The sequence below is a fragment of the Salvia hispanica genome, chromosome 2 (genome assembly GCF_029641045.1).
Source record: "Salvia hispanica isolate PSC_SH4W2 chromosome 2, Shi_PSC_v1, whole genome shotgun sequence".
Classification (NCBI taxonomy): Eukaryota; Viridiplantae; Streptophyta; class Magnoliopsida; order Lamiales; family Lamiaceae; genus Salvia; species Salvia hispanica.
In genome coordinates this window covers 14,782,215-14,797,206 of record NC_142693.1, presented here as the reverse complement: position 1 = coordinate 14,797,206, position 14,992 = coordinate 14,782,215, and the positions used below count along the sequence as shown (strand labels likewise).

Sequence of the window (14,992 nt, the reverse complement as noted above, 5' to 3'; positions counted from 1 at the left end):
GTCTAAAAAAATAGTCTCATTTCTATAAATAAAAAGATTGATTTTCTCTTATACTTTATTCACTTTTTCTCCTCTTTCTCATACTTTATAATATCCACAGTAGAACTGCCACGGCGGCCTATTGTAAGCCGCAGGCATAACAAGGGAGAGGCAAGAGGGGATACCTGACTGACCCACCACTGCCAAATTTCCACGAATAAAAAGAAACGAAAAGACTACCAAAGAGAGTTCATCAAAAGAAAACTGTATTTTCGTACTGTCACATTGTGTTTCTACTGTTGCATGGAAATTCTCCAACTGAATGTTATGCAATATGTATATCTTTACAAAAGATTCCAATGGGGAAATCTAAAATTACCTTTATGAAAATATCAGCTGTTGCATAAGGCAGGTAAATAACTATACATTCAACCTTTTGTTGAAGTGTTATGGGGGAAAATGAGATCATGTTTCTTGAATTCAATATCCCAACTTCAAGCAAACTCGAATGAGGTGATGGCGCGAGGAAACACAAGCCGAGATGTGTATGTATGCAAAAGATGTAAACTGCACTTGCTTTGCTACCTATATACAGACGTAGGGCTCCTGCAACTTCATGTGCATTCGCAATTGATCCAACACCGAATGTGGAAGCTTATTCTTATCCCCGGCAACAAACTCCAACACCTGCCTATTGATCTCAATGGCACTACATCCAACCTCTTTCTTAGCCCCTCCAATCAGCATCATTCTTTTGGCTTGTTCCACATCTCTCCATCTTCTCTCAGTTGCATACAAATTTCTCAGCATGATATAGTTGCCATCGTTACATGGATCCACGGTAATTGCCTTCTTCACCACCCTTTCAGCCTTGGTGACATCCTTAGCATAGCCACAAGCAAAAAGAAAAGAACTCAAAATTATTCCATTGGCCTCATAGGGCATGCTCTCGATCAATCTCTCAGCTTCCTCCAAATGTCCGGCCCTACCCAATAGATCAATCAAACAACCATAATGCTCAATTTTAGGAGTAAGCCCGAATGAGGCCATTTTACTGAACCAGCTTTTTCCTTCCTCCACCAATCCACCATGGTTGCAAGCTGACAGGACACCAAGCATTGTTATATCATTCGGATTGAACCCCTCTCTCTTCATCTCCGTAAACACCTCTAGTGCCTTCCTCGCACACCCATTGAGCGCAAAAGCATTAATCAAAGCATTCCATGTGCATGTCCCTCTTGCCTCAACCTCATCAAACACTCTTCTTGCTTTCTCAATTTCCCCACATTTGCCAAACATATCAACCAATGCTGTGGAAACATTTGCAGATCTATCCAACTTCTTCTTCTTCACAAATTTATAAACCTCATTCCCCAAATGCAAAGCACCCAAAACAGAGATTGCTGGAAGAATACTAACAACTGTAACATCATCCGGCTCAAACAGTTTCAACGCAAGCAATTGCTTGAACAACACTAACGCCTCATGGGGTCTCTTATTCTGACAATATCCGCCAATCATTGCGTTCCAAGAATACAAATTCCTGTGTGGCATCAAATCAAACAAGCGCCTAGCATCATCTACCCCTCCATTGTTGCAATATCCATCAATCATAATTGTCCAAGACACTACATTTTTCACCGGCATGGCATCAAACAACATATTTGCCGATCTCATATCTCTTAACTTGGCATACCCATCAAGCATCACATTAAAACCAGCTGTATCCTTATCAATCTTTGGCATCCCATCAAAAATATTTTTTGCTATATCCATATCCCCACCCCTGATATAGCCATTGATAAGAGCAGTCCACGACACCGAACTCCTCTCGGTCATTTCATCAAATGCTTTTCTAGCGAAACCCATTAGCCCCAACTTCCCATACATATCAACCAAAGAGGTAATCACATACAAATTAGAGTTAAAGCCATAGCGGACAACATGAGCGTGCACTTCCATTCCTTCCCGCGTCAATAAATCTAATCCGCAGCTCTTGGAGAGTGTTGAGAAAGTGTAGTTATCCGGCACAAAGCCTTCTTCCCTCCTCAAATGAGCATAAAGCCTAACAGCCTCAGAAAACTGGCAGGAGGAGAGGTGTGACTTCAACATGGTGTTGCACAGGAAGGCATCGCATTTGTGTGGCATTTGATCGAACAGGCGACGGGCGTGACGAATGCCGCAGTGTGGAACGGCGGAGAGGGTGGTTATGAGCTTGGTGACGAGGTTGATGTTGGCTTGAAGCGCGTTGAGGAGCATGAAAGCGTGGACTTGGAGGAGGGTGGCTATGCGGTGGCCTTTGAGTTGGAGGAGAAAGAGGCATTTCCTCTCTCTTGTGCTCCACAGCTGCCCTGATTCGATCATTCTTGGTTCACAAATCCAATATACTCATTTATTATTAAAAAGTATAGACGAGATTGAAATCAGTACTGGCTGTCCGGCGGACAACGACGAAATTGATTTCTTTTTAATCCTCTTTTCACGATCTATCCAAATCTACAACTTTCGAAAACTAGTTTTATGTTTTATGTTTTTACGAAAAACAACAAAAAGGAAGAACCTTACCTCTCTCGGTCGACGACGGATAGCGGCGGCGGCTGGAGAGACCGGCGACGCACCGGATGAGGGCCAAGCCTAATCTGGGCAGCGGCTGATAGGGAGAGGGAGAAACGGGTGGGGAAAGAGAGAGGAGAGAAAGGAGAAATAGAGGAAGAAGAGAGAAAGGAGCGACGCCGGCGCGGCTGGAGATGGCCGAGTTGAGAGAGAGAAGAGAGAGTGATAGAGTTTTCTCTCCTTCAAAGTCTTGGACTTATCTTTTATTTCTTTTGGGCTTAAGGTTTATTTGAAGTTGGGCTTCTATAAATTGAAAAAGTTGGACCTCTTAATTTAATTCTTTGGGCTAGAATAAATATGATTTATGTGAGCCCATGCTTTCCAATTAATTTCATCATGCCCTCAATTTATATATTCTTGAATAAGTCCTTTAATTATTAAGCTTAAGTAAACATTTTGAATGAATTCCACTCAATTAGATACTCTATATTCTATACATAAATTATGCATTCCTATAACAAGAATAAGTACAAGTTCTTGTAAAATGAGACATTGGGAGTTTAGGATCCCTTATAAACTTAAAAACATAAACCATGAAATCTACACATTTTCTTTATGTTAACAGATAGCATACCTAATGCTCTAAAAACATCTTGAGCACAGAAAATTAGGGCGGTTGTGTGGCTGGGAAAAGTCACACGTCGACGTTAGTCAGATGATAGGTGGAAGAGCATTAAAAGTTTAAAACTGATGGAACCATGCATTAATCTATCTCCTCTTACTTTCACCCCTTTACCCATTTTCTTGCGTTATAAATAAAGATCACTAGGCGCCTCTATTTTGTCACCACAACGAAATGGAATATAATAATAATAATAGTAGAGGAATGAGAAAAGGAGCTTGGAGTAAAGAGGAAGATCATCTTCTCAGAGACTGCATTCGTAAATACGGAGAAGGCAAATGGCATCTCGTCCCTCTCCGAGCTGGTAACTTATCATGCTTCAACAATTTCAGTTTTCAAACAAACAATTTTAATTTTAATTCTTCTTCTCTAGAATTTATTAGCACTATAAATATTTGCAGGGTTGAACAGATGTAGGAAGAGTTGCAGGCTGAGATGGCTCAATTATCTCAGACCAGATCTTAACAGAGGCTTTTTTACGAATGATGAAGTTGATCTCATCGTCAGGCTTCATAAATTGTTAGGGAACAGGCAAGTCTTGATCATGTTCATTTCCTAATTTTAACTCTTTTATGAGTCCAAAGTAACCTACAAAAAACGAGGAAAACAAATAAACAAAATCATGAAATAAATATAAAAATTTGAAATTAACTTTAAATTTGTACAATAAATATAAAAATTAACCCACAACACACTTATCATATAGTTTTTGATGTTCCACAGTGACATACTAGTGCAATATAAAGAATCGTCCTAATTATTTTCTATTGTTCCTTAAAATTAAATCTTAAAGATTATACACCGTGATGAATTATAAAGGCTCAGCCGAAACGAGTGCATATAGGAGAAATTTCAATACTTAAATTGAAGCTTATTTCTCAGTCTCCTTGAACAAACCCTAGGTACTATTCACCAAGTACAAGTCAAGAAATTCGAAGCAATAAATAATTGTCACCCCCACTTATCTATATCTACAAAGCAATAAATTGTGATTTGGTTGCGACATCTCAGCAACTCCCTTTGAAAACTTAATCCTAACATTTTTTAGCATGTGATTTTGTACATGGTTTTTTCAATTCAACTTTTAGATATTAAAATAAATAAAAAAGAATTTTGAATTCAAACACGTTTTGTTATCCCACAACGGAGGCAGATGGTCGTTGATCGCCGGCAGACTACCCGGACGGACTGCAAACGACGTCAAGAACTTCTGGAACAGCCACATTTCAAAGCGACCGCCGCCTCCGCCCAAAGAAAAAACCATCACCGAGAGCAACATCGTAAGGCCTCGAGCTCGGACCTTCTCCAATTCACACCCTCCGTCTTGGTCCACCAAACTAGTCGTATCGAGCTCATCCATGCCGGCTGAGAAACCTCCCACGAGCAACGATCCAACGAGGCCGTCTCCATCAGCGCTGCAGGATGATCTCGACGAATGCATGCGATGGTGGGGAGATTTGCTTGAGATGTCGGAAAATGGGGGGAAAAATCCATTTATGTTCTGCAATGATGACGTGGTGCGTTTACCGGAGCCAGGGATCGGCGATCTAGGCGGCGCCGATGAAGACGGGTTGACGTTTGATGCTGAAATATTGTTTGGAGGTTGAGCAATAATTGAGTGATGGACCCATTAATGATTGATATACCTATCAATGTCCTCTCCTTTGGCATGTTGAGTGTATGTTGTATCCTTAATTTGTATGTCTAGTAAATATAATAAAAGGTCTATTGGGGGTGATCAATTGTTAACTCACTCTTTAGTTGCTAATTACAATTAATATAAGACCATAGCTTTTTAGAAATCCAGTGGTCTAAAATTTGTCACGTGTAACTTTTATTTTTATTAATTAAATTAAAAAAGATAAAAAAAACTACCAAATTAGGGGTTTGGATCAAAACATCAATATAATGTTTTGAAAATATCAACACAATGCTTTGAGAATGTCAACACATTGGTTTAAGAATGACATTCTACATGTATTATATTTACATATTTTATATACAATATGGGTGGTGATAAAATGAAAACTTATATATTGTACAAACTCAAAACTTTTCAACACAGCTTCAACACAGTTTCAATACAATATCAACATAGTGTAAAATTTCAAGATTTTAATCTCAACACAGTATCAACACAATATCAACACAGCATCAATCATTGACTACCGTTGAAATTCTGTTGACATTTTTCTGTTGATGTTTTTTTTTTTGATCTGTTGACATTTTTCAATGGTCCAGATCATAGTTTTGAGTTTGTACAATATTTAGAGTTTTCATTTGATCACATTCCTATACAATATTGACATTTGTTGTTGTACGAAAAAATTGAAAATTTTTCAAAATTCTTTTCAAATTTTGACATTGGGACATATGCAAGTGAGATCTCGTTAGAATCCTTATGAAATTATCTTTAATTTGATATATGTTGTGCGAAAAAATAATTTAAATCGAAAAAATTATATGCGTTTTAAAGCAATGTGATATTTTTTAAAAGTTAATTACAACTAATTTGTTGTAAATTGATTTTAATACCCTTTTTGATATTTTTTATTTATCGTATTGACATTCTGGAGCTGATGATCTAAGCACTTGATTTGAATATCTAAAGACTATTATTTAATTATAGTTAGCAATTAAGTATTGAGTTAACAATATAACACTCCTCAGGTTTATTATATATTAAAATATCATTACAAATAGCAAATTAATAAAACATCGGTACACAATTGTGCAAGATCGTGTAAATTCATGAAATTAATATGTAGTGTAACAATGTAATGTAGTACGTATATAGAACTCCTATTTTTTATACTAGAATAAGTCCTTGTAAAGTAGAGTATATCATAAAAAAATTTCTAATCTTTCTCAATTTTTTTCTTTTCTATTTTACATCTGAATTCTATGAGTATTATTCTTTTAAATTGTTACTTGCATATATTTATACATTTTTATATGTATATACATCACATCTATTGATGATGATGATAATAATAATTATAATAATAATAATAATAATAATAATAATAATAATAATAATAAATTCTTACTGTTATTTTTATTACTAATATTTATTTTTAAAATGCAGTGTGTATTTTTACCAACACAATACTTTATACTTTTGTATAATTCAACAGTTAATCAAAATAGTAGGAGTAAATGTAAACTTTCAATGTTATAGATTTGAATTTTATAAATTTTTATGAACTTAGACTAATTATGTCCTCCTCAAATGTGTTGGCGCAAAATGATAAAGAAAAGGTTGAGAATAATCTGAAATGTGATTGATGATTTTCTACAGATTTGTACGATGTGATATTTTTTACTAGTTCATGACCTAAATGGTGCAACCCCATAATCAAGGGTCCTAATTTGAAGTTCAATCTCTACCTATTACTACATGATATCCATCAAGATTACGTGAACACCTAATTCCTTGATTTAATTCTATTCGTGTTCTTTCATGAGTAATAACAAAAAAGTAACTACAACTTCATGTAATATGTAAGAACAATAACAAGATGTAATATGTAATCAGAACTCCTCAATTCATTTTTATCACTTTTAAGTAAATAAATTTTGCTTTCTATTAATTCGTTTTACTCATGGTGTTCTACATTTATCTTTCCTCTACGGAGTATATAAAAACAGGACTTGCATTCTATTAAATTTTTTCCACTTCATATTTTATAAAATTTGGGACGAGTCGTAGGACATTTAATAGAGACTTCGGTTATGTATTGTAACAATATTGATTATGTTTATAATCTCTCTATCTATTTTAATTTTAAAGAATAGTTTAATACTACTATTATCATAATAAGTATATATTGTATGGAGTATATGATAACAGCGTTTACATTCTGAAAGTGTGAATTGTCGTTTATGGTTTACTATATTTTTATGGAATTTACAAGCATCAGTAGTAAAACACTTCAACAACTAGTCATGTGCTATATTTATGGAATTTACAGACCCCAAAAGTGGCAACTTAAATGCAGACAATCAGAAACGCAGATCTACCAAAACAGTTTCACGGATCTTCTTCTCGATATACAAAAAGAAAATCAAGTGACTATTTGTGAATTTGATGCGATGTGATAACTACTTTCCTAAAATGTGATTTTTTAAATATCCGTATAGAGAGGTAGAAATAGTACATTACTAGATAAAGTAAGTATTTTTTTTTTTTAAGTATTGTTCGTAGTACTACTCTTTTTATTTTGCCCACGTTATTAGAGTATTAATTATTTCATGCATTTATTGATTTTAATAGGTAAAAGTTATTCTTGATTATAATTAAGTTAATAGATTACGTAAAAATCATTATATGTTTTTGACCTAACTTTCACGAATTCCTCTACAAAAGTACTATTGTAACGTTTCTTAAGATAGGATTCACTGGTCGCTTTCTCTAAATATATAAATGTTGTTATTCCATTTGTGGATTTGGTCATATGGATTAGTTCTAGAGGGCCATGGCATGGGTTACCCAAATACTTATTACATGCGTACTACACCCATAAAAAATAATTTTATTTATTTATTTTGGATTATCCATGAAAAATTAGTCAACATCTACTAATAATAAGTTTCTCTGTCTAATAACTACTTTTTTTTTTTCTTTTATCTCTTTGTTACTATACTAGTTTTACATTGATAAATAATACTCCCTCCGTCCGATGTCACACTTTCCTTTTTAGTTTATCTCACAAAAGATGTCACATTTACTCTTTTGGAAAAAGTTTATTCTCACATCAATTATAAAATTATATTTTCTCTCACCACTTAACAAACAAAATAACATCTCCTAAAATCCTGTGTCATCTCCGAAGTATGACATCTACTTTGGGACGAAGGAAGTACTACATAAGTCAGGGTAGATTTTTATTTTATTCTCCAAAGAAAACTCAATTTTCTGTTGTTTACTAGATAGGATGCTGGTTAGGGTTGAATATATGAATAAGAATAATTGTTGAATGTTTGTAAAAGAGGATAATTAATAAGATAGATGAACCTTCCAAATTAGGTGCATGTAGCATCAAATCAGGAAATAGTATTGTTTTTTAGTTGCTATATCTTGTCGGCACGAATATTTACTTCCAATTTTGAGGAAAAACCTAAAATTAAGATCAAATTGTTGAGAGATTAATTAACTACTCCATTAAACTTCCTAATTTAGTTCTTCACAGAGACGTTCAGTATATAATTATATATGTTGTAACAGTAACAAAACCGATCAGCAAAAGTTTTTAAATCCAGAAAGTGACAAAATAACATATTGAGCATTTATCAAAGGGTTTGTGTGTCGTTTTTGACATATCATTGCAATGAAAAGAGGCCCCTTTTGGTATGTCTCAACTGCATTGCATTAATGGAGTATCTTATTTCACCGACAAGATTGTAACGTATACCTGCATGGACCCAAATATTTACTTCACTATCACTAAATTTTATTATATTAATTAGTTAACACATCCTCGAAATTCTCATGGCTATAGTTCAAACATATATACTCCCTCGGTCCCAAAAGAATATGTACTTTGGATTCGACACAAGTTTTAATACAAAATTGATAAAATAAGAGAGAAGTAGAGAGAAAAAATAATTAAAGTATTTTTAGTGGAGAATGGGTCTCACCTTATAGATACAAAAGAGTTTTTAATATTAGAAAGTGTATATTTTTTTGAGATGGACTAAAAAGAAAAGAGTGCATATTCTCGTAGGACGGAGGAAGTATGTCCATAAAGAACACCGGCTAAGAATGTAACGTGAACTCAAACATCGTTGTTATAAAATGGAGATTGAACAAAAATTTACCAAGCACATTCACATAGATGCATGTACGTCTTATGGGGGTAATCAAATGCTAACTAATTCCCAATCCACAACCCAGAATTTCAACATTATGTTGGAAATTTCTCAACATATAGATATAACTTTATCAACATAACATGTAAATTTAAATCTCAACACAAAGATATAATTTTATCAACACAAATCTATTGAGAAAGTTTTGTCATTGTGTTGATAATTTTAATACATAATATTGAGATAGTTTTGGGTTCTGAATTAGAAGGTTGGTTTTATTTTAACGCGACCCTATGTCTGATAACTCTTTAATTTTTTGGGACTATAACCACTAAAAAAAACATATTTTTTTAAGGATAAAAAAATAGAGTTGTAAACACTTGTGTTGGAAAATTTAAAAAAATAAGCACTAGTTAAGACACTAAAGAATGAGTACGATTTTTGCTCTTCTAGAACTGCTTCCTTATGCACCCTCTAATTTTAGTTAGCCAAAAACGAATATATGATTTTTGAAACATTTGTGATGTATTTAGTAACACAAATACGCGACCTCAATTGCATTATAAAAATGTTCTTAGCTGTTTCATAATGAACTTGATCGGTTTCCTAAATAAAATAGTAATAAGATATAATTTAGGATTAATTATCACATGATTATCCATATAGAATTATGGTGTGAAATTCAGTCTCATGATCCAAACACACTACATATTTAATCTCGAAATACAATCATGCAAACCGAAAAGCCCAATAATATTTTTGTTTACTTTAAGTTGGATTGTTAAAAGATTGAGCCACGAATAGAACTGCCCAGTACAAAATGAAAATATTAACTTGCCTTCATTAAATTAGTCGATGTTAATCTTATATATTAGGTCCACAGCTCACAGCCACAGCTATATCGCCATAATATTTGTCTTATTCATTTTGCAGTGAAGAAAGGGTCTAGTAAGACATTAGCACATTTATCATATTGAAGAAAACTACTATAAGATACATAGAAACTAGTATGAAGTGCTATGTTAATATTTTGTATAGTAAAAGTCTAAAGTTAATCAACTAATAATCAAGAGATATTTATAACGAAATCGATGCACTTTGATTTTTTTAAAATAATTCATACGATTATACTTCTAATTTTTCATTTTGGTCCATCTCATATTAGTAATTCCACTTTACTTTTGTTAGTGAGCCTTATATTATACTAATTCATTTAAACTCATATTATATTATAAAATTAATATATAAAAATAAGATTCAAGTCTTAACTTTTCTAACTCACATTCTATTATATTTCTTAAAAGTAGCTGAAAGTGGGACACGTATTGAAAAATGGAGTGAGTATATATATATATATAGTGAGTACATTCCTACCTCGTCTTTTTATAAACTTTAATTTCGTTCTGGATTTTTGTACATAAAGATATGGTATCTACTTTTTGTCGTATACTATTGAATTTGGTACATTCTATATTTATGGTATAATAAAATTATCAGTGTATCAAAATTATTACTACTATTATTATGTCAATCATAACAGAATTATTAAAATTTCAGTCTAATGAAAATTTAGTGATTTGGTAAATTTTCCCTCCCCATCCATGAATAATTGTCCCACTTTGATTAACACGAATTTAAAAAACGGTAAATAAAAATGGATGGAAAAGTTAAGAAGAGATAGGCTGTACTTTTATCTATAGTATTAATTTTACGCTCCACCATCCGTCCTTTAAAAATAGACAACATTTGAAATGGCATGCGTTTTAATGTACAATTAGTAAAATAAAAGAGAAATAGAAAAATAAGGTCAGCATTGTTAATGGAAAATGAGACCCGCCTTATTAGAGAGAAAAAAAAAAAGTTTCCCTTAATAGAATTGGTCTATTTTTAAGGAATATCCCAAAATGACAAATTTAGTCTATTTTTAAGGGACGGATGGAGTAATAAAATGTTTGTAAAATGTGTTAGTGAAAAGTAAAATTTATTTATCAGGTGAAAATGAGACATTTAGTTGTAAATGATGTGAATCAAATCTTATACAATCAATTGTTTTAGGTCAAACTGTAACTTTTTTGGGCGGAGGAACCATCACCTTCGCCAAACACCCCCAAAGCAGTGAACTTAGCCAAAGGATCAAATTGGGGGCCTGCCCATACCCGTCAGGCCATGGCCCATATTGCTCTCCACAGGAGACAGTGCAATCTCCGACTCAATAAAATAGTGTTCGCTAAGTGATCGAAGTTAAATCTATCTCCAAAGGGTTTAGTAATCATCTTTGTACTATTTCAGTTGGTCTTACTCTGTTCCGAAATTCCACGACCTATTGGTAACTGGCGAGTAAGGACACACAACATATCATCGCGAAGCTCTCGCCGAGCCCCACGTCCTGAGTTACGGGTAGGGATGTGCATTCGGGTTTCAGTTTGGATTTTTTCCCAAACCGAACCGAACTCGAAAAACCGAATTTCCTTGAAAATCAAAACCGAACCGAATCGAAAAACCGAAAAATCGAAATAAAAAAATAGAATTAAACCGAAAAATCGAAATATTCAATAAAACCGAAAAAAATAGGGAGTATATTGTAACATCCTTGATCAAAATATGCATCATTTTATATTTGATGTATTATATTGTTATTTGCATTATAAATATATTAATTAGATATTATAGAGATTAATAAACTGAAATTCATCCATAATTAATTATTTATGATTTATAATGTTGAATATTTTTAATAAATAGATAATTAAGTGTACATGTGAACGTGTGAATATGTGCATGAAATAAAGTAATTGTGTGCATGTAATATTGTTTTTATATATGCACGTAATTATGTACTATATAATATTTATATATATATATATATATATGCATACATGAATATGAATATTAGGATAAGGACTCACTATGGAGCCACACGTGTAAACTTATAATTATAAATGGAATAGAGTTACTTGGTGGAAAGAAGATAGGAATACACTTCTTTATTTTATATAAATGGGAGTCGGTTTATGGAGGATAGGAAATAATATAAATAATAATCATAGGGAGCGGGATGAGTTTAGCGAGGAGGGAGTCAGAGAGTAAAAAAAAAACCAAAGGAACTTTTGGAAGAAAAAGAAAAGCGAGAGGGTTGGAATTGAGAAGAAATTCACGTATATTTTCGGTTTCGGGATTGATGGCTATGGAACAGGAGATGGAATCAAAAACTCGGTTAGATTACATGTTTCAATCAGGTGTGTATAAATCACACTTTTAATTTTTCATATTTTATGTGATTGATTGCTATGTGTTAAAGTTGAGTGAATATTTGAATTATATGATGTGAGCTTGAAATGGTTATGTGTTATTTGATATTGATGGTGGACTATGATGTGGATATGTGATTTGTGTAGTAGATATGTTTATCTATAGTATTGGAGTTAATTGATGGAATACATGGATATGTAATTGATGCAATAGAGATATTTTGCATATGGTATTGGAATTGACTGAATCATTGGATTAAAGAGGATATGTGATAGTCTTGTCCTGGATCTGAAATCACAGTGGACATATTGGGACCTTCGGGTCAAATCATATTGGGACCTACGGGTCAATTCACAGTGGGACCTACGGGTCAAATCATAGTGGGACCTTCGGGTCAAATCATACTGGCATATTGGAAATCCCGGGCAGATACCAGGCTTGAACTGTCACAGAATAATAAACTGAACAAAGTGGCATGTGCATATGTATATGGAATTATTTTTTTAAATATTGTTATATATATTAGTTAAAGAATATGTTTGATGTTTGGGCCGTGGAATTAAAGGTAAGATTTATATACACTGAGTTGTAGCTCATATAAACCACTAATATTTTTCAGGAATAAGATATCAGTGAAATTATTCGTTGATATACGTCGTAGGAACTGCACATGTTATCAGGTTTGGCGGCTGACGCATTTTTGGCAACCTTCTCCTCCTCGTCATTTTTGCATATAGATAAATACTATATAGTATAAAGAGTGGTGAGAGGGTCCCACTACTGTTTAGAGTGTTTTTAAATATGTACTTGATAAATGTTGGTTTTTGAAATTATAAAATATATGTGTTTTTGTATTTGACGTATGGATTATTTCTTTTAAAATTTTGAATTTAGTTATAGTAAGTGCATAAGCCATAAGGGTTGGGGTGTGACATATATATTAATGTATATATATTTATTTTATTTTATATACTAATATAATATAAATATATAATATAAAATTAATAGAATATATATAATACATATTATATAAAATATATTAAAAGAATATATATTCCCTCCGTCCCACTTTAGGAGTCTCGGTTACCATTTCTGGGTGTCCTATTTTAGGAGTCCCGGTTGGAATATTCCATAAATGGTATTAGGCCCCACATTCCACTAACATTTTTCCACTCATATTTTATTATAAAACTAATATAAAAAAGTAGGACTTACATTCAACTATCTTTTTTTACCAACTTTTTACATTTCTTAAAACCCGTGCCAAATCAACCGGGACTCCTAAAGTGGGACGGAGGGAGTATTATATATATGATATAATATATTTAAATTAATAAAATAAATAAATATAATACTCCCTCCGTCTCACATTTGTAGTAACATTTAGTTATGGCACGAGTTTTAAGGATTTGGTAGAGTGTGTAATTAATGAAGTGAGAGATGAAGTGTGTAATAAATGGAATGAGATGATGGAGTGTGTAATAAATAAAGTGAGTTGGTTGAAGGTGGGTCCCTCTTTTACTTTTTGGTTTTTTATTTTTGTTTTGATTTATTTTAATGTAGATAATGACATTTGGATGTAATTTTATTGAATAATGGGGTAAAATTTTATGTGCAAATATGGTAAATTCTAAATGTTACTTCAAATGTGGGACGGACTTTTATGACAAAATGTTACTACAAATCTGGGACGGAGGGAGTATTATATTTTAAATATAATTCGAATTTTCGGTTTTTTTTTCGTCCGAACTAAACCGAACCGAACCGAAAAACCAATTTTTTTTTATTTTTAAAATCGAACCGAACCGAAAAACCGAACTGAATTTTAAAATTTCGGTTTGGTTCGGTTCAGATAATCGGTTTTCGGTATTTTTGCTCACCCCTAGCTACGACGGGTACAGCCCGTGGCTACTTCTGAGAGCAAAAAGAGGTTGTTTCTTTTGCAAGTACGTTCATTTTTTTCCTTCATCTTTGTACTATTTCAGTTGGTCTTACTCTGTTCCAAGTCTTTTATCCTTAAACAAATTTGGATTCATTTAAGAACACAATTTTCATTGTAGGACATAAATTAAAATGAGACATGAAATAGAGTTGGGATGAAAATTACAAATTAGGATAAAGTTTTGAGAATAGTTTTGAAATAATACAAAGGATCCACTTGGTCTAGAGGAATGTGGTGAAAAGCCACTCAGGCCTGAGTGACAACTTCATCTCCAATACAGAAGAGAAGATCCCCTCGGTCTGAGTGGTATTGTGGTGAGAGAACAATTATTGGCGTGCTATTCAACTTTAAAGTCACTTCTTGTTCTTGAGAGTGGTTATGGAATTCTTTCCTGATCCAAAAACATGCTCCCTGTACCGTTCAAAGGTTTTGCACATGTTTTAGGAAAATGATACTCCATCGCTTTTATTTTACTATATATCCACTTTAACTATTTATTATGATTTTTTCTAAGTGAGTACAAAAAAAGAAGTGACTCAACTTAGTAGGGATGGAGGGAGTACTAGTTTAACCATTTCGAAACGTCCCCTAAAATTAGACCAAGTCTAAATATAAAAAGTTTTTAACCAGCTACACACTACTAATAACATGGATCATACAATTCACTAATACTACTTTCTCTCTCTCTTACTTTTTCTCTCTCTATCTTACTTTACAATTTGCATATTAAAACTCTTGTGATTAATAAGTTTGTCTAATTTTTTAGGATGGAGATA

At 33.0% G+C, this 14,992-nt stretch overlaps 2 protein-coding genes across 4 annotated transcripts; one reads left to right on the top strand and one right to left on the bottom strand.

Annotated features, from left to right (window-relative positions):
- Positions 1-228: 228 nt before the first annotated feature.
- AHG11 (Pentatricopeptide repeat (PPR-like) superfamily protein) lies at positions 229-2,686 on the bottom strand. 3 transcript variants are annotated; one of them, XM_048100826.2, is made up of 2 exons: positions 2,545-2,686; positions 229-2,325 (listed from the first exon to the last, which is right to left on the bottom strand). In XM_048100826.2, the coding sequence occupies exon 2, from the start codon at positions 2,236-2,238 to the stop codon at positions 565-567; it is 1,674 nt and encodes a 557-aa protein (XP_047956783.2). In that variant the 5' UTR covers positions 2,239-2,325; positions 2,545-2,686; the 3' UTR covers positions 229-564. The 3 variants fall into 3 exon arrangements, with proteins under 3 accessions (XP_047956783.2, XP_047956784.2, XP_047956782.2); XM_048100827.2 differs by having other exon boundaries at positions 229-2,330; positions 2,545-2,678; XM_048100825.2 differs by having other exon boundaries at positions 229-2,344; positions 2,545-2,668.
- Positions 2,687-3,341: 655 nt separating this feature from the next.
- Positions 3,342-4,937, top strand: LOC125187502 (transcription factor MYB114-like). Its single transcript, XM_048084104.2, has 3 exons — positions 3,342-3,518; positions 3,616-3,745; positions 4,368-4,937. The coding sequence occupies exons 1-3, from the start codon at positions 3,389-3,391 to the stop codon at positions 4,819-4,821; spliced, it is 714 nt and encodes a 237-aa protein (XP_047940061.1). The 5' UTR covers positions 3,342-3,388; the 3' UTR covers positions 4,822-4,937.
- The last annotated feature ends 10,055 nt before the right edge of the window (positions 4,938-14,992 follow it).